Source organism: Bos taurus, chromosome 28, assembly GCF_002263795.3.
Source record: "Bos taurus isolate L1 Dominette 01449 registration number 42190680 breed Hereford chromosome 28, ARS-UCD2.0, whole genome shotgun sequence".
NCBI classification, from domain to species: domain Eukaryota; kingdom Metazoa; phylum Chordata; class Mammalia; order Artiodactyla; family Bovidae; genus Bos; species Bos taurus.
In genome coordinates this window covers 3582683-3601268 of record NC_037355.1, presented here as the reverse complement: position 1 = coordinate 3601268, position 18586 = coordinate 3582683, and the positions used below count along the sequence as shown (strand labels likewise).

The 18586-nt window shown below is 48.2% G+C and overlaps 1 protein-coding gene across 1 annotated transcript in view; it reads left to right on the top strand.

Annotated features, from left to right (window-relative positions):
* Positions 1-7004: 7004 nt before the first annotated feature.
* Positions 7005-18586, top strand: part of C28H1orf198 (chromosome 28 C1orf198 homolog) — a 35011-nt gene continuing 23429 nt past the window's right edge. Inside the window, exon 1 of the mRNA NM_001040592.1 lies at positions 7005-7388. Coding sequence (NP_001035682.1) covers positions 7065-7388 — 324 coding nt within the window. The 5' untranslated portion in view covers positions 7005-7064. The remainder of the gene's footprint in view (positions 7389-18586) is intronic.

The following is an 18586-nucleotide window of genomic DNA, read 5'->3' as shown; positions in this document are numbered from 1 at the left end:
AGTCAGTGTTTTTAGCTTCATAAAGATTTAGCCAAGTGCCTGCAGTCTGGCAAATGATGAAAGAAGCAAGGAGCAAGCTGGCTCATGTCTCCTGTTGAGCAGAGAGCTCCAGCGGGTTCCATTGAACTCTACCAGGGAGCTTGGATGACCATCTGCAGATCTCAAAGGGGTGACATTCACAATGCAAGAGCCAGGGGCCCATTAAACAAATGTCAAGGCAGCATGAAGAGAACAACAGAAGGAAGAAAAATGCATTCCATATCTGGGAGTGTGTGGAAGTTGAGAACAGATTGTTTAGAGGAAGACAGAGGAATTCCCTTCGCTTCTCAATCATTGCCACATACTTTGAAATTTTATTTATTTGCGTATTTTGGTTGCGCTGGGTCTTTGTTGCTGTGTGCAGGCTTCCTGCAGTTGTGGAGAGTGGGAGCTACTCCTCGTTGTGGTGCCTGGGCTTCTAGGGGGTGACCTCTCCTGGGTGGCTTCTCTTGTTGCGGAGCACAGGCCCTTGGGCACATGGGCTTCAGTAGTTGAGGCTCACAGGCTCTAGAGCTCCGGCTTAGGAGTTGTGGTGCATGAGCTAGTTGTTCCCCAGCATGTGGAATCTTCCCAGGCCAGGGATCGAACATCTGTCCCCTGCATTGACAAGCAGATTCTCATCCACTGCGTCACCAGGGAAGTCCCATTGCCACACTTTCATCTCTCCTCTCCATCAGCCATCTTTATTTCCTTCATCCTCTCTTGAACTACATTTATACACTCTCATTAAGGCAATAATTTTATATGAATTTGAAGCCATTTCACATTATCTGAGTTCAGGCTGCTGTAATAATAATACCACAGACTGGGCACCTTAAACAACAAACAAGTATTTCTCATAATTCTGGAAACTGAGAAATGCAAGATGTAGGTGCCAGCAGATTCGGTGTCTGCCTGCCTCCTGGTTTGCAGATGGCCACCTTGTCATGGTGTCCTCACAGGGTGGGGGGTGGTGAGACAGGCGAGCTCTCTTGTATCTTCTTATCAGGGCACTATTCTATCACAAGGACTCCACCCTCAGGGCCTAACCAGCCCCCAAAGACCCGTCTCTAAATACCACTCCACTGGGGATTAGAGTTTCCACATATGGATTTGAACTACCACCCATAACACACATGGATAGTGCCAAAAACGCTGGCACTGTTCTTCCCAGGACACCAATGTCTACCTGAAGTCAAATTACAAAGGAGACACTGTCTCTTTTGTGCCTACCTGCCTTCTGTTTGTCGTGATCATGAGGATTTCATTTGGGCGAGGTCTCTTTTTAGAAAATCCTATTTACTTGTTTATTTTTGGCTGCAATGGGTCTTCGTTGCTTCACATGGGGTTTCTCTGGTTGCGGCAATCGGGTTACTCTCTAGTTCTGGCGTGTGGGCTTCTCAATGTGACGGCTTCTCTTGTTGCGGAGCATGGGCTCTGGGCTTTTGGGCTTCAGTGGTTGGGGTGTGTGGGCTGCAGAGCCTGGGCCAGCAGCTGTGGCGAATGGGCTTAGCTGCCCCGCAGCATGTGGGTCTTCCCGGATCAGGGATCAAACCCACGTCCCTTGCACTGGCAGGTGGATTCTTAGCCACCAGACCACCAGGGAAGTCCCTGGTCTTAAGGGATCAAATTTCTATAGTTGGAGATAATGGGATGGGAATTTCAGATGAAGGGGGAAAAAGTGAACAACTGCTTCTAGATCTATATTCTTACAAAGGACTAAAAATCTCAGAGGCTTTTCTAAATGTAAAAATTCACACAGATTCTTCTTGTCGTTTTCAAGAGGGCTTTTAGCATTTTCCACAGAGCAGATGAGCCGGTTGTCTTCGTTATGTGAAGTGTGGTGTTGACAGGGAAGGGCCCAGTTTTGAGCCCCATGTGAGTCCTGTGGCTTTACCCAGAGAAGGTGATTCTGTTCTTACAGGCACAGGGAGTGCCTCACACCTGCCTGGACTTGGTGACAGACTGTGGTTGTTTCCATGAAAACCTGTCTCCAACTGGAAAAATAACCCACCCCCTTAAAATACTCAAAGCACATTTCCTGCCAAAAAGTAGATCTGTGAAACCACCTCCTTGTCGTTTCTTTCTTGCCTCATCCTTTTTTTGTCTTGATCATGAACACCGCCCTCCAATCACACAGGGAGTCGGTCTTCTAAATACACCATGAAGACTGTCTTCCATCTCCTGTTCTTTCTGGGTGTGGGAGTGAAGAGCAGAGAACTGTCCTCTTTCAGGGTAGCATCTGGAATAACCAGTAACAGATGCAGGAATGAATCATCATCCTCAGGGAGCCTGCCTGCCTCCAAGCTGAGAGTGTCAGTCAGGAGGGCTGGCTGGGTCTACCAGCTGACTGCCTGCTATGTCGCCAATAGAGTTCCTTCCCCAAATTGTCAGCTGTTTGCCACGGTGCCTGGAATTTCACCATGAGCTTCAACAACTGGCTTGCGAGAGCTGGTTACTTGACTTTTAGCAGGGCTAGAATGCTTGCCCTGTGGTTTTCCATGAGCTGGCAGGGTCTTCATGGAGGGGAGTGGGCCAACAGATTATTTATTTGGGACAACAAATTCATTCAACAGACATCTGAACTAACAGCATACTTGAGAGTCAGCTGTGAAGAAGGCACTTTGTGGTGGTTGAGAGAAAGAAGAGGAAGGAGCCCAGCCCTTGTCTTTGGCTACAAAGACCTCATTGTTGAAACACCAAACATAAAGGGGCCTGATTTGTCCAGAAGCGTAACAGATACAGGCCAGGTGGGTGCAATATCAAAGGGCTGGCTTCACTGGCATGGTGGAGAGAGGGCCTTTCACATGAGTCACCTTCCCTCTCTTGACACGCTACCTCTGAAGGCTGGTATAGTTTCCCCCTTACCAAAAGTGAAGGAATTTAGGCTTCAACAGGTTTTGAGCACTTCTGTGGTGGCCAGGTATCTGACCACAGCGCCCCAGTTCAGGTGCACCCAATTTCAGAGCCTCTGGACTTTTCCCAAAGCCACTGGGTCTTGGCAGCCCCCAGGTGTCTCAGAAGTGCCCCCAGGGCAACCTTGAACCTTGGGGGATAGCCTTGCTGTTTGTATCTCTGTTAATAGTTTATTTATTTTAGTTGGAGGCTATTTACTTTACAATATTTTATTGGTTTTGCCATACATTGACATGAATCAGCCACGGGTGTACATGTGTTCCCCATTCTGAACCCCCCTCCTACCTCCCTCCCCATCCCATCCCTCTGGGTCATCCCAGTGCACTGGCCCTGAGCACCCTGTCTCATACATCGAATCTGGACTGGTGATCTGTTTCACATATGATAATATACATGTTTAAATGCCATTCTCTCAGATCATCCCACCCTCGCCTTCTCCCACAGAGTCCAAAAGACTGTTCTAGACATCTGTGTCTCTTTTGCTGTCTTGCATATAGGGTTATTGTTACCATCTTTCTAAATTCCATATATATGTGTTAGTATACTGTATTGGTGTTATTCTTTCTGGCTTACTTCACTCTGTATAATAGGCTCCAGTTTCATCCACCTCATTAGAACTGATTCAAATGTATTCTTTTTAATGGCTGAGTAATATTCCATTGTGTATATGTACCACAGCTTTCTTATCCATTCGTCTGTTGATGGGCATCTAGGTTGCTTCCATGTCCTGGCTATTATAAACAGTGCTGCAATGAACATTGGGGTACACGTGTCTCTTTAAATTCTGGTTTCCTCAGCGTGTATGCCCAGCAGTGGGATTGCTGGGTCATATGGCAGTTCTATTTCCAGTTTTTTAAGGAATCTCCACACTGTTCCCCGTAGTGGCTGTACTAGTTTGCATTCCCACCATCTGTTAATAGTTTTTAAAGGAAGGTATTGACCTGGGGAGAGGCGCTCCAGGACAGCAACTATTAGCCAAGGTGTCAGCTGTGTAATGGAAATGTTGGTGATCATCTTGGGTATTCAATTATTATACTGAAAATATTAATGCTGTGTTTTACTAGCAAGTAATTTAGAAGATTTAATAAATTATAGCCATAAACCCAATTTATTATCAATAACCCAGTGATTAACCTTAGACACATTAATCAAATGTTAAGAGATTTTAAAAAAGGCAAAGGGACCATTGTTCTGTGTCTCTTCATTTCATCCCATGAGGGGTGATGGGGGATAATCTCAGGCAAGTTTTTTTCCTTTGATGCCCCTGTATCTTTATCTGTAAAGAGGGTAACATTGATTCATTTCTTCATTCATAATTCATTCAAAAAGTAGTCACTTGAAGCCTTACTCTGAATCAGGAGGCATTATTGTTCCCAAGACTAAACAAGACAGATAAGGATCTCCCTATTGTGGAGTTTACATTCTGGTAGGGACTCAAGAACCCTTCTGAGAAAAACAGCTGAAATGGCACTTGCCAAGAACTGTTTAATCCTTAGGTAACGCAGTTTTTGGTATGTGTCTCTATATAGTCTCTAAGAAAAGTATTCTGGGAAGAAACAGCAAATACCTCAATAAGATGATGAATAAAGAAATGCTGTTTGGAACAGCGCAAGGTTTTAAAGCATTTCAGAGGGTCAGTGACCACATGATAGTCTCTTCATTTTGTAAAGAGCCCACTGGCTAAGTGAAATCCACAAAGAACAAGGCAGGCTGCCTCTATCCAAATTCTTGCCTAAGAAAGACGCTTAGTACTAGAATCATCCCACTATTTTACTTTATTACATATTTGGAGTTTAGCTATCTTTACTTCTCTGAATCTATTTATCTTGGAGAAGGAGATGGCACCCCACTCCAGTACTCTTGCCTGGAAAATCCCATGGACAGAGGAGCCTGGTAGGCTGCAGTCCATGGGGTTGCGAAGAGTTGGACTTGACTGAGCGACTTCACTTTCACTTTTCACTTTCACGCATTGGAGAAAGAAATGGCAACCTACTCCAGTGTTCTTGCCTGGAGAATCCCAGGGACGGGGGAGCCTATTGGGCTGCCATCTATGGGGTCGCACAGAGTCGGACACGACTGAAGCGACTTAGCAGCAGCAGCAGCAGTATTACCCAGATCATGGATTTTACGTAGCTTGGCTGATGTCCCTGATTCGTTTCACATTGCATTTATATTATGACTTCTCTGGTAATAAATTATATTTGATCTAAACACTTAATTGGGTTATGCTTTTTTGCAAAGACGATTTATTTTTGCAACTGCTGTGAAAACCACGTGGGACCAAGTTTCTAACAGCACTGAACTCTTTCTATATGAATTTCAAAGCAACTTTGAAGGTGTTAATTTCAAGAATACATCTTTAAACATCACCCACCTTATTAAACAAGTGTTCGAGTTGAGAAAGAAGGATTCAGATTGGACCTATATAGCATAGACTTATCTAGAAATAGACTAATACCAAAAAACTCAACCTCCTGGCTTGATAAGTAGTCCTTCAAATACTGGGCAACCCCAGCTATTATTTGGTAGTTTTTTCCACTGCTTTTCAACATGGTATGCTAATAACACTTGATAGCAATATCTTTTACTGTAGAGCTTGTCACATTCATGACATTCTAAAAATATTTTCTAAGGAATTTTGAGCCAGAAGATAAAGCTATCACATGTTTAAAATAGAACTTTGCAATTTATTGCTACAACTGTGTTCAGAATTATCCAAGAGTTTTATTATTATTATTTGAGGTAACATTGATATTTATAACACTATGTAAGTTTCAAAATTATCCAAGTGTTACTTCAGAGGCATGACCCTAAGTAACAGCTGAAATTCAGGGTTTTTTTTTTTTTTAAACATGGACATTTAATTCTCATCTGAGCCCTATTACAGTCTTGTTCAAACCAGCCAGACAGTAAAGCAGATGAGGACTCTGTATAATTTTAATGGCTGTGCTCTGAGACATACTTCAAAATGGCACACCTGACCCCCGCCTCCCCCCCCCCCACAAACACTATTGGGGATGTCGCTTCTCTGCCTATGAAAACTTCCTGCTGCTCTTCAGTTTGTTTGCAAACATCAAGCTGCCTAGAGTTCTTGTGATTTGTGAGACTCCAAAACGAAATCTTGGAGAAAGCAAAGACCAAACGACAGATTTGGGGAAGAAGTCTTCACCTGCAAAAGCAAAACGAAGTACAGGTGTGCACTAGCCCGCGGGCCCCAGATGCCTACCCGGCAGTTCCTAACTCCTTTTTAGCGAAAGGCATTATGAGCTACCTGACACTTCACTTAACTCCTCTCTTTTGGAGCCGCGGAAACTGATATTCTTTCACACTCTAGACACTAGTCCAGTCTCCCCAGCTCGTATCTTCAGGGTCCTCGCTGCCCCGAGCCCAACCCTTCTGACAGCTCACCGCGCCAAGACCCTGGTCCAGGTTTGGGGACAGTTCAAAGAAAGAGGAAAAAGATGGCTCAGCTGGGAAAGGGATAAGAATAAGGTGGCCTGTGGCTCGGTCCAGAAATGCCGGTTTGTCTTTTGGGAGGGAGAAAAGTTTCCTTTGTCAAACTAGTGACCACGTGGCGCTATGGCGGTCACCAGCAGCAATCCCATCAGACTGCCAGGCGCGGACCTGGGGACGTGCCAGTCACCTCCTCCGCTGGTCAAGGGGAGCCCCGAAAAGTGGGGGCACCGCGGGAACACACGAGAGAGCCGATCTGGAGGACGCAACGAGGCGTAAGAGGGTAGCTCGGGGAGCTGCGCGTAGGGCGGGGTTCCCGGCGGTGGGTGGATGCGGGATGCCGGACGCGGGGTTCCCGGGGTGGGGGCGCCAAGACAGGAGTGCCGCGGCGGGAGTGCGGAGGGCAGGTTCCGGAAGCAGTGGGGTACAGACCGCGGCCTTCCCAGGGTGGGGGCGCGGAGGGCGGAGCCCCGGGAGTCGGGGGGGAGGGGCGGGGCTTCGGGAGCTGGGCGGGCTCGGAGGCGGGGTTCCTGGGGCGGCGGGGCCCGGGCTCCTGGGGGCGGAAGGGCGCTGTTCGGGGGGCGGGGCGGGGCGGGGGCGGCGCTCGGGCCTCCCGGCTGGGGCCGGGGCCGGGGGCCGGGCCGGGGCGGGGGCGGAGAGCTGCGGGCAGGCAGGGCATGGCGTCCATGGCGGCGGCGATTGCGGCCTCGCGCACGGCCGTCATGAGCGCGAACCGGCCTCTGGACGACCGGGAGCGGAAGCGCTTCACGTACTTCTCGTCGCTAAGCCCCATGGCTAGGAAGATCATGCAGGACAAGGAGAAGATCCGGGAGAAGTACGGGCCCGAGTGGGCGCGGCTGCCGCCGGCGCAGCAGGACGAGATCATCGACCGGTGCCTGGTGGGGCCGAGCGCCTCGGCGCCCGGCGACCCCGAGGAGCTCGCCCGCTTCCCCGGCTTGCGCGGGCCCACGGGCCAGAAGGTGGTGCGCTTCGGGGACGAGGTAGGTGCAGACGGGCCGGCGTCCCCTCCACCCCTCCCCGGCTACACGAGGCGCCCGCGGCCGGGAAGACACCTGCCGGCTAGCAGCCGTCCCCTCCAGACGCGCGGGCAGGGGCTGGAGAGAAGGCGCAGGAAGCCGGGTGGGTGAAAGGGGCGGCCTGGAGCCGGAGGTCGGGGGCTGGGGGGCTCCCCGGGGGAGTCTGTGGGGCTCCCCGGGGGAGTCTGTGGAGAACCGCCGAGAGAAGGAAAGAGGTCATTCAAGACCCCTCCATCTAGACCTGCCCCGGAGGGCAGCACGGGACCTGAGACTTCTCCCAGAGCTGGAGGCAGTTGCTGGTAGCGAGGCAGACCAAATTGGCAGCAGCAGGGGATTTTAAGCCAGGCCAGCCTAGGTTCTAATCTATTCTGGCATTTAGCAGTCTGGCCGTGGGTGACCTAACATTTTAGAGCCTCAGGTACCCCCAAGAATAATAATACCCACCCCAACCCTGCTAGGGAAGGTAGTCAGCATTTTATATGTAATAATATTATTAATATTTGTAATGAGTTGTGCGGGGAGACTGAAATTGTCAAGCAAGATAACAAGAATAAAGAGGTGCCTTCCAGGATTTCCCAAAGCCTAGAAGTTTCCGAGTGAGCCCCATGAGCAGCTTTGTTTTGGGAGTGAGAGTGGTGGCCCCTCTTTTCCATTGAAAACAACTGGATACGTTTAAATGAGCCGTTGCAAACCTTTGGTACATATAAGGGCATGTCTGGGCCTCTGACCTAGACACTCTGCTGGGGCTTCTAGAGGGGTAGTCACTGGAGGAAGAAACCCTGAAGCTAGAAAAAACTCAGGGATGACCCATGGAAAGTCACAAAGGCCTGAGTGTTCTGTGCTGCTCAGAAAGTTGGCTTTTTCCTGGAAATGTGTTTAACTAGAACCTGTTTGGTGCCAAATTTGTGTCTCTTGGGCTTTTCAAACTCAACTTTTGGTCTAAGTCGAAAACAGCAAGCAGTATACAATGAAATCCGCATGCTTTGAGGCTGCAAGGATGAGGGGCCAAGCTTGGAGAGATTTTCTGAGGAAGTTGTGGACTGCGGAAGGAAGTGGAGAATGAGGTTTTAATCTGATTTTCAGGCATGGGTGTGCGAAACGTTGATTAATACAAAATGTTTGTGGTCATAAACCCACTTTAATGTGAGGGATGTGTGAGAGGCAGAAATATGCTGCCCACATGGCTTTATTCTGACAGGATGAAAAGTCTTCATTGGATTTTAAACTCTAAAGGCTTTGCCAGGAAAAACGAGGGTGTGGTAACGGAAGGGATGAGAATATACGTTTAAAGTGTAATCCCAGAGCTGAAACATGTTTAATGTGAAAATAAGCATCTCTAAAGATGTTTGCAGTGTTGGTGCTCAGATTTGGGTGATGGAAAAGCAGGCAGCCCCTTTTGGAAACGTCATGAGTAAATAAACTGAGAGGAAATAAACCTGCAAGTACTTACAGATGTTGGAGAGTCACTGTCATTTTCCCTTTCTGCCTGGCTAAGAATATCCACATGCCTGTTCATCATCAAAAGGCCTGTGCCATATTGCTGATAAGATGTGACCAAGTGAATTGTGTACTCTGATTCCTTAACTGGGTACCGGACTGAGCCATTTGTGAATTTGTAAACCCAAAGCAATTTAACAGCCAATAGAACTTTTTGTTGTGGTACTTTCATATTCTTCCAGGAGCACAAGAGCCCTGTTTTTCAGAACTGAACTCAGCTTTGCAAAAGCTGCCTAGGAGCATGATCTGCAAACCTCCTGCCAGGCTCCCAGCAAGAATGGCAGAGACACAGTGAGTTTGAAGAAAGATACAGAGGAACATTGCCCAGAGCTTTTTTGTCTTTTTGGCTACAGTGATTTAATCCCACTAGGGAGTTTAAAGTGTGTTACATCGACTTGGCACCAGAGTAGAGTTGGTGTTCTCATGCCCAGGAGTACAGTTGTTCTTGGAGGAGAGTTGGCTCCTGGGCACAAGGGGTGATGATGGGGACAGGGTGGGGTGCCCCCTCTGTAGGCTGCTGGACGGAGTAGCCTGAATAGGTGGCCCCAGGCTTACCCAAAAGGGCCCTGAACCAGACTGAGTCAGCCGCTCTGTCCCTTCCTGTTTGATCTGCCTTCAGATGTAGTGTCTGTGGCCTCCACAGCCAGTCTTGAAACAGAGAATACTCCTTGGACTCCGCCACTGCCAGCATCCCCAGTTGGCTCATTGAAGGACAGGTGCTCAGGTGAGCCCCAGCTCTTGCTTTAGCCAGTGTCTGATCTTGGACGACAGGCAGGGTGGGCCTCGTAGATACTTGGGAAAGACCATCTGGGATACTGGGTTCCCAGGGCCTTTTCTAAGGCTATAATAGGAGGCACCTGGGCTTGGTTGTGAGTCTTGGGTTTGCTTTGGCTCCGCATCAGTTAACTTTTTGACTGTGGTAATTCATTAATGTCTCTGAACTCCTACAGTGGGAAGAACAGTAACAGGATGATGGTGGAGCTTATATGTAGGGAAGGCCTATGGGATTAAAAATGGCTGCTGCTGCCAGTGGCGAAAACGTCAACATTAAGGTTGTTAGCTGTAGTCTGTCTGTGTCCACTTTTGAAAATCACTGTCATGAAATAAATTCCTTCCATTGCTAAGCTTAGAGTTGGCTGTGTAGAGTCCCACATGAGAAGGAGCTCTGCCCTGATGAGCTCTGGGGATTCACCTTGGGGCACATATCCAAAGCTGGGCTTGCTCTGTCCACGGTGTGGACTCCTGATCAGCCATCATTCCAGCCTCAGATTGTGCCCCCCTTTCAGCTATCGTGAAGGACCAGGACATCGCCAATTTCTTTGAATACCCTCTACCCTGTCGCCAGTTACATTTTTGCATCCCAGACAGCCACATTTTACGTCAGATCATGCGAATACAGCCTTCAACTGTGACGGTCATCCAGTCATTGTTATGTGTTGCAGGAACAAGCAAGTGGAACTTGCTTGTGTATTGATGGTCATGGATCTTGGTGGCAGGGAGTGTGGACAGGGCTCGACTCACACGTCCAGTTGGCACACGTGGGGCTGCTCTGTGTAGGACAGGTGTGGCAGCATGCCATCTGTGTGTTCATTTTTACGTTTGCTGTCTGTAAAGCAAGAGGACCAGTGTCCAGGCCCAGATGCACCCTTGCTGGGAGGACGAGCCTGACGCCGAGAGGGAGGCTGGCTGCCTGCCTTTGAGCATGGAAGCTGTGAAGGGTTCTATCAGTTTTTTGGTTCTTACTACCTTGGCAGTCAACTGAGTGACTATTTCCCTAAGCCTAGTATGTTAGACCCTAGAGCCATTCATGCTTTAGGGATGCTTAGCCTTCCTAGGTGGCTCAGTGGTAAACAATCTGCCTGCCAGTGCAGGAGACGCAAGAGATGCAGGTTCAATCCCTGGGATGGGAAAGATCCCCTGGAGGAGGAAATGGCAACCTGCTCCAACATTCTTGCCTGGAAAATTCCATGGACAGAGGAGCCTGGAGGGCTGCAATCCATGGGGTCGCAAAGAATTGGACATGACTAAGTGACTGAGCATCCCCAGCTCACCGGACCTTTCGGGCTTATAGGCCTTGCTTGGAACAGACAGGGACATTGGGCTTGCCCTTTGCATCACATGTTTGGTCTGAACGTTAAGGCATGTTTGCAAATAGGTGCTTTTAGCAGTTTGACTTGCCCTGTGCTTCTCAATTCCTGCCTTCTTCCTATAGCAGTAAAAGTCTGGGGAATGGCTTATTTTGGGAGATGAAGAGCTTTCATCTAGGGAGATTTAGGTATCACTCCAGTCTGCCTCCATAGCTTCCTGTTATCAAATAGCAAAAACAGAAAACAAAACCCTGACTTTCTAGGCATGCTTAGCTCTCTGCTCCCTGCCCTTACTCCCAGATTCTTGCCACCAGTCTAGCAGGATCTGAGAATTCAGGGTTCTGAGCTCTGTGCCACAGCTAGGCTCCAGATAAGCCATAAGCAGGTGAACTCAGAAATTTGGGCAGCCGGAGTGTTGCTTCTCATGGACCTACTTGCCTGTTTTACCTCTTTATAAAGTAAGTGGGGCTGGGCAGGAAGGGTGTTTCCATGTGCCAACCCCAGGGACCTGGATCTGGATTTTGAGTGCTGGAGAATGTGGGTTGTAAGCCCTGGAGCCAGACAGCTCCACCTCCTGTTCAGCAGCTTAGTGACCAGCTGCTGTTGGAAGGAGGTGTTCCCCCGGCCCGTGTGTCCCTCCCGCTCCTGCAGGAACCGGAGGACTGGCTGGCTGCTCTTCACCCCACTTGGCCTTCACCTCCTTTCCTGGGGCTTCCTGACTCCTGCAGGCCTCTGAAGGCCCCTCAGTTTTCCACGGCCCTGCTGCCTGTCCAGCTCCTGCTCCCCCATGGCTGGTGAAGTACCCTTCCCTGAAATGCTCGGGAGGAGGGGGTCAGTATGGAGCCCCCAGTCAGCAGACTTTGATGAGCTGCTGGCATCCAGGCCCTCTCTCCTTAGGGTCTAGGCTGGACAGCCTAGATGTTTGTGTTTTCAAATAAACTAATTAAATAAGTATACAATTTCTAAACTGACATACCTGTGTGTGCGTGCGTGCTAAGCTGCTTCACTCGTGTCCATCTATTTGTGACACCATGTACTGTAGCCCGCCACGCTTCTCTGTCTGTGGGATTCTACAGGCAAGAATACTGGAGTGGGTTGCCATGACCTCCTCCAGGGGATCTTCCCGACCCAGGGATCGAACCCGCGTCCCCTGCATCTCCTGCATTTCAGGTGGATTCTTTACCGCTGAGCCACCAGGGAAGCCCAGTGTACCTGTATGTTACTGTTAAGAGTTTCAAACAGTGCAGAGGCAGCATTATGAAGCATGTGGTAGTCCTTCCAGAATGCTGCTCAGTGATTAAATCTTCGTCAGGTGTGAGTTGGGTTGGCTCTGTGGCTTCCTGATGCAGGACTTGTGATATGTGAGATCACCTCCTCCCCTTTCGCTTCAGCAGCTTGGCTTTTTATTTTTCAGCCTCTGGCCCCCAAATGAGACATTTGAGAGTGACTTTTTCAGCATTTGGACTTTTTTTTTTAAGAAGGGTGGAATGTGTAATTATGAATCCCACACTTCTGTCTGGCAGATGCATATAGTTCTTTAGAAAAGACGACAGGGTGGATGTGCTTTACCATGTCCTGGTGCCTGTGCCCCGGCTCCGAGCAGGAGTTGAGAACGTGGCCGTGGGTCCGTGTCCACCTCCACAGGCTGTGAGGAGGAGGCTCTGGGTCTCTTCCACAGGCTTCCCTTTGCGGACAGATAGTTCTCTGTCTAGAGAAGCACCTGGCCTGGGACCCTGCATAGCTGGTGCCTCTGGAGGAGGAAGGGCATTGAAAGCTTCACCCTGGGAGCCGAGGCAGCCACACTGGCTCCCCCTGGCGCCCCCCGCCCCCCAGCGTGCGTGTGTGGCCCAGTAATTACCAGGGAACAGGTTTTGCAAAAAAGTGAAATAACTTGCTCCTTGTCTCCCAGGGTGAGGGGCAGAGCTGGGAAGCCTCCTGGCACATCTGAAGTCATCTTGTAATTGACGGGAGTTACTTTGACATTCTAAAGGAAGAAAAAAAAATCCATTTCTCAGAAAAATAAATCAAGGCCAGACCTGTCTTCAACTTCCGACTCCGTTCTCCTGTTTGTTTCCTTTGACCTCTCCCCCACCCACCTTCCCGTCACCACCTTGGCCTCGAGTTTTTGTTTTTGGTAAGGTCTGGGAAGGGCTGAGTTTCTGTACTTGTGTTTATGATGGAACCTGCCCAATAGTTAAATTGTAACTCTTTTTCTGTTGTCAGAACTGCAATTTCCTACTTCCACTGATGGAAACCATCTTACTTCAGCAGAATTAAATGTATGCAATCAGTTCAGTTCAGTTCAGTCGCTCAGTCATGTCTGACTCTTTGCGACCCCATGAATTGCAGCATGCCAAGCCTCCCTGTCCATCACCAACTCCCGGAGTTCACTCAGACTCACGTCCATCGAGTCCGTGATGCCATCCAGCCATCTCATCCTCTGTTGTCCCCTTCTCCTGCCCCCAATCCCTCCCAGCATCAGAGTCTTTTCCAGTGAGTCAACTCTTCGCATGAGGTGGCCAAAGTATTGGAGTTTCAGCTTGCAGGTCAAAGGGGAAAGCATGGATTCCATAAATATATAAACAATAGTCCCTAAGAATAAGCAGTTGGTTAAAAAAAAGACCATATTCTTCTCCCTTACTCCTTCCCTTTTTGTGTGTGTGTGTGGACTTTATTTGTCAGAGCATTGTTAGGTTCACAGCAGAACTGAGCAGAAAGTACAGAGGTTTCCATATGTCCACCTCCTGTACACGCACAGCCCCTCCCCCTCACGGAATCCACAGCCCCATCACAGCGGTGCATTTACTATAATCAGTGAACCTACGCGCCGTCACCCAGTTCATAGTTTACATTCAGTTCACTCTTTTTTTAAAATTTGTATTTTCCACTCTTTTTTAATAATCTGTTTAATTAATTTTTGGCTGTGCTGGATTTTGGTTGCTGGGCACGGGCTTTCTCGTTGCAGTGCGCAGAGCTGGGGGATTCTTTGCTGTGGCGTGTGGGCTTCTCATCGCCGTGCCCTCTCTCGTTGCAGAGCACAGGCTCTAGGCGCTGGGCTTCCCTAGTTGTGGTGCACGGGCTTAGTTGCTCCGCAGCATGTGGGATCTTCCCGGATCAGGGATCGAACCCGTGTCTCCTGCATTGGCAGGCGGATTCTTATCCGTTGCGCCACCAGGGAAGCCCTATAGTTCACTCTTGATATTGGACATTCAGTAGTTTGGACTAATGTTTGAGGACACAATTCCATCATTATATAGATAGTACCATACAGGGTATTTCACTGTCCTAAAAACCCTGGATGCTTTTCCTGCTCCTCCGTTCCTCCCCTCCAGTCCCTAGCAACTGCTTATCTTTTTACTATCACCATAGTTGTGCCCTTTCCAGATGACATATGGTTGGAATCATGGAGTATGCAGCCTTTTCTGATTGACTTCTGTCACTTAGTAATATGCATTAAGTTTCCTCTGTGTCTTTTGATGGCTTGATAGCCCATTCTTCCTAGCACTGAATAATAGTCTACAGCCTGAATGTACCACAGTTTTCTTAGCCATTCATAGCCATTCACCCATGAAAGGACATCTTACTTGTTTCTAAGTATTAGCATTTCTGACTGAAGCTGCTATAAGCGGCCATGTGTAGGTGTTTCTGGGGACCTAAGGAGATCAAACCAGTCCATCCTAAAGGAAATCAGTCTTGAATATTCATTGGAAGGACTGATGCTGAAGCTGAAGTTCCAATACTTTGCCTGATCTGTCAGTCGCATCCTGACTGATGCGACTCATTTGAAAACTGACTCATTTGAAAAGACCCTGATGCTGGGAAAGATTGAAGGCCGGAGAAGGAGACGACAGAGGATGAGATGCTTGGGTGGCATCACGGACTTGATGAACATGAGTCTGAGCAAGCTCTGGGAGTTGGTGATGGACAGGGAAGCCTGGTGTGCTGCAGTCCATGGGGTCACAAAGAGTTCGACACAACTGAGCAACTGAACTGAAGTTTTCGATCCATTTGGCTAAATACCAGGGAGTATGATTACCTCCCTTCTGTTTTTAACATGCTCCTGTGAATATGAGGTACAGACTAACACTAAGCAGATCATCAGGAAGAAGGTGCTTGGTGAAGGATGTACCAAGAGGCCCAGGGCAGCCAACATCCCTGAAGGGATGAGACAGAAACACAGGGAGTGTCTTTCCCACTCCTGCAGGCTCTACCATCTGAGCGTCATTTCTCTAGTTTGGAGTATTTCACAGTTTAAACTTCTTAACTTTAAGCCAAAATGCAACCGTCTATCAATCAACTGGAAACTCCCCCAATTTATGGACTTAGGAGGACAATGCTAATGTATGGTTCCAGTGAGCACTACTTCTGAACCACTCAAGAAAAATTAGATGTATTTCTGGGGAGCTTAATGGTTGGGGATTCTAACTTTAAGAGAGCCATCTAGGTGGCAGGAGAAATTTAACAAACAGCACACCATATTTTGACTCTATGACATCAGAGTATTTATGATTACATACTTACTGTAGTTATGCAGAGGCATTATTAGAAATGCTGTTGCAGTAGTTGTATGTAACCTTTGAACTCTGGAAAGAATGAAATGAAAGCGGCCTTTTAGTTCAGTTCAGTTCAGTTGCTCGGTCGTGTCTAATTCTTTGCGACCCCATGGACTGCAGCACACCAGGCTTCCCTATCCATCACCAGCTCCTGGAGCTTGCTCAAACTCATGTGCATCAAGTCAGTGATGCCATCCAACCATCTCATCCTCTGTCGTCCTCTTCTTCTCTCGCCTTCAATTTTTCCCAGCATCAGTGAGTCAGTTCTTTGCATCAGGTGGCCAAAGTATTGGAGTTTCAGCTTCAACATCAGTCCTTCCAGTGAACACCCAGGACTGATTTCCTTTAGGATGGACTGGTTGGATCTCCTTGCAGTCCAAGGGACTCAAGACTCTTCAACACCACAGTTCAAAAGCATCAGTTCCTCGGTGCTCAGCTTTCTTTATAGTCTAGCTCTCACATCCATACATGACCACTGGAAAAACCATAGCATTGCATAGATGGAACGTTTGGAGAAGGCAATGGCACCCCACTCCGGTACTCTTGCCTGGAAACTCCCATGGATGGAGGAGCCTGGTGGGCTGCAGTCCATGGGGTCGCTAAAGGTCAGACACGACTGAGCGACTTCATTTTCACTTTTCACTTTCATGCATTGGAGAAGGAAATGGCAGCCCACTCCAGTGTTCTTGCCTGGAGAATCCCAGGGACGGGGGAGGCTGGTGGGCTGCCGTCTATGGGGTCGCACAGAGTCGGACACGACTGAAGCGACTTAGCAGCAGCAGCAGCAGCAGCAGCAGATGGAACTTTCTTGGCAAAGTAATGTCTCTGCTCTTTACTATGCTGTCTAGGTTGGTCATAGCTTTTCTTCCAAGGAGCAAGTGTCTTTTAATTTCATGGCTGCAGTCACCATCTGCAGTGATTTTGGAGCCCCCCCAAAATAAAGTCAGCCACTGTTTCCACTGTTTCTCCATCTATTTGCCATGAAGTGATGGGACTGGATGTGTGATCTTAGTCTTCTGAATGTTGGGTTGTAAGCCAGCTTTTTCACTCTCCTCTTTCACTTTCATCAAGAGGCTCTTGAGCTCCTCTTCGCTTTCTGCCATAAGGGTAGTGTCATCTGTGTATCTGAGGTTATTGATATTTCTTCCAGCAATCTTGATTCCAGCTTGTATTTTATCTAGCCCAGCATTTCTCATGATGTACTCTGCATATAAGTTAAATAAGCTGGGTGACAATATACAGCTTTGACGTACTCCTTTCCCTATATGGAACTAATCTATTGTTCCGTGTCTGGCTCTAACTGTTGCTTCTTGACCTGCATACAGATTTCTCAGGAGACAGGTAAGGTGGTCTGGTATTCCCATTTCTTTAAGAATTTTCCAGTTTGTTGTGATTCACATAGTCAGAGGCTTTGGCATAGTCAATAACACAGAAGTAGATGTTTTACTGGAACTCTCTTGCTTTTTTGATGATCCAGCAGATGTTGGCAATTTGATCTCTGGTTCCTCTGCCTTTTCTAAATTCAGTTCATACATCTGGAAGTTCATGTACTGTTGAAGCCTGGCTTGGAGAATTTTTGAGCATTATACTGCTAGCATGTGAGATGAGTGCAATTGTGCGGTAGTTTGAACATTCTTTGGCATTGCCTTTCTTAGGGATTGGATGGAAAACTGACCTTTTCCAGTCCTGTGGCCATTGTTGAATTTTCCAAATTTGCTGGCATATTGAGTGGAGTACTTCAACAGCATCATCTTTTAGAATTTGAAATAGCTCAGCTTGAATTCCATCACCCCCTCTAGCTTTGTTTGTAGCGATGCTTCCTAAGGCCCACTTGACTTTGCATTCCAGGAGGTCTGGCTCTAGGTGAGTGACTACACCGTCATGGATATCTGGGTCATGAAGATCTCTTTTGTACAGTTCTTCTGTGTATTGTTGCCACCTCTTCTTAATGTCTTTTGCTTCTGTTAGGTCCATACCATTTATGTCCTTTATTGTGCCCATCTTTGCATGAAATGTTTGTTTGGTATCTCTGATTTTCTTGAAGAGATCTCTAGACTTTCCCATTCTATTGCTTTCCTCTATTTCTTTGCATTGATCATTGAGGGAGGCTTTCTTATCTCTAAAGCAGCCTTTAGACATGATTTGCTGAGGCCTTTAGAGGTGATTTGCTTTCTGCCATAAGGGTGGTGTCATCTGCATATCTGAGGTTATTGATATTTCTTTAGCAGCGTTTAGACGTGATTTGCTGAGGCCTTGCAGTGTTTAGGAGACTGTTGGCTTTGGTTAGTATACTGATGACACAGAGCATGGTTTTGCCTGCTTCAAAGTGGGGTAGGTGAGAGCCAGCCCAGAAAACTGCAGGCCTCTTGTGAGAGCAGCCGGCATCCAGGTTGGTTTACTAAAAATCCTTACTTGGGAATGGTGAGAGCCATGTAGCAGTATTGATTGAGGCCACCTCTACAGGTGGAGTGGCCTGGGCAGAGAGGTGGGCGCCTGAGCCTTGGAGGTCAGCACTTGCAGCCTGTGTGCCAGGTGCCTCTATGAGAAGCGGGAGTCAGGTGTCCTGTGGAGGACTGAAGTAGGTGAGCTGCCCATGGGAACAGCTGCATTAGAATGACTTAGGGAGTTGTTGGATCATAGCCAGGTGGCACCAGTGGTCAAGAATCCGCTTGCCAATGCAGAAGATGCAGGAAATACAAGTTCAGTCCCTGGGTCGGGAAGATAACCCTGGAGGAGGGCATGGCAACCCACTCCAGTATTCTTGCCTGGAGAATCCCCATGGACAGAGGAGCCTGGCGGGCTACAGTCCATGAGGTTGCAGAGAGTCGGACATGACTGAGCACACACACACAGGGAGCTGTTGGTTTTTCTATAACTATGTCGGGTGGGACCCACAGCTTCTGCCTGTTCAAACAGCACCCTGGGTGATTCTGATTTACAGCTAGATCTGAAAACTTTAAGCTAAGAGTGCTCTTTAGAGAGCCTTGAATCTGGTGTCTGTGAATGGCACAAGCATGGCCCCAAG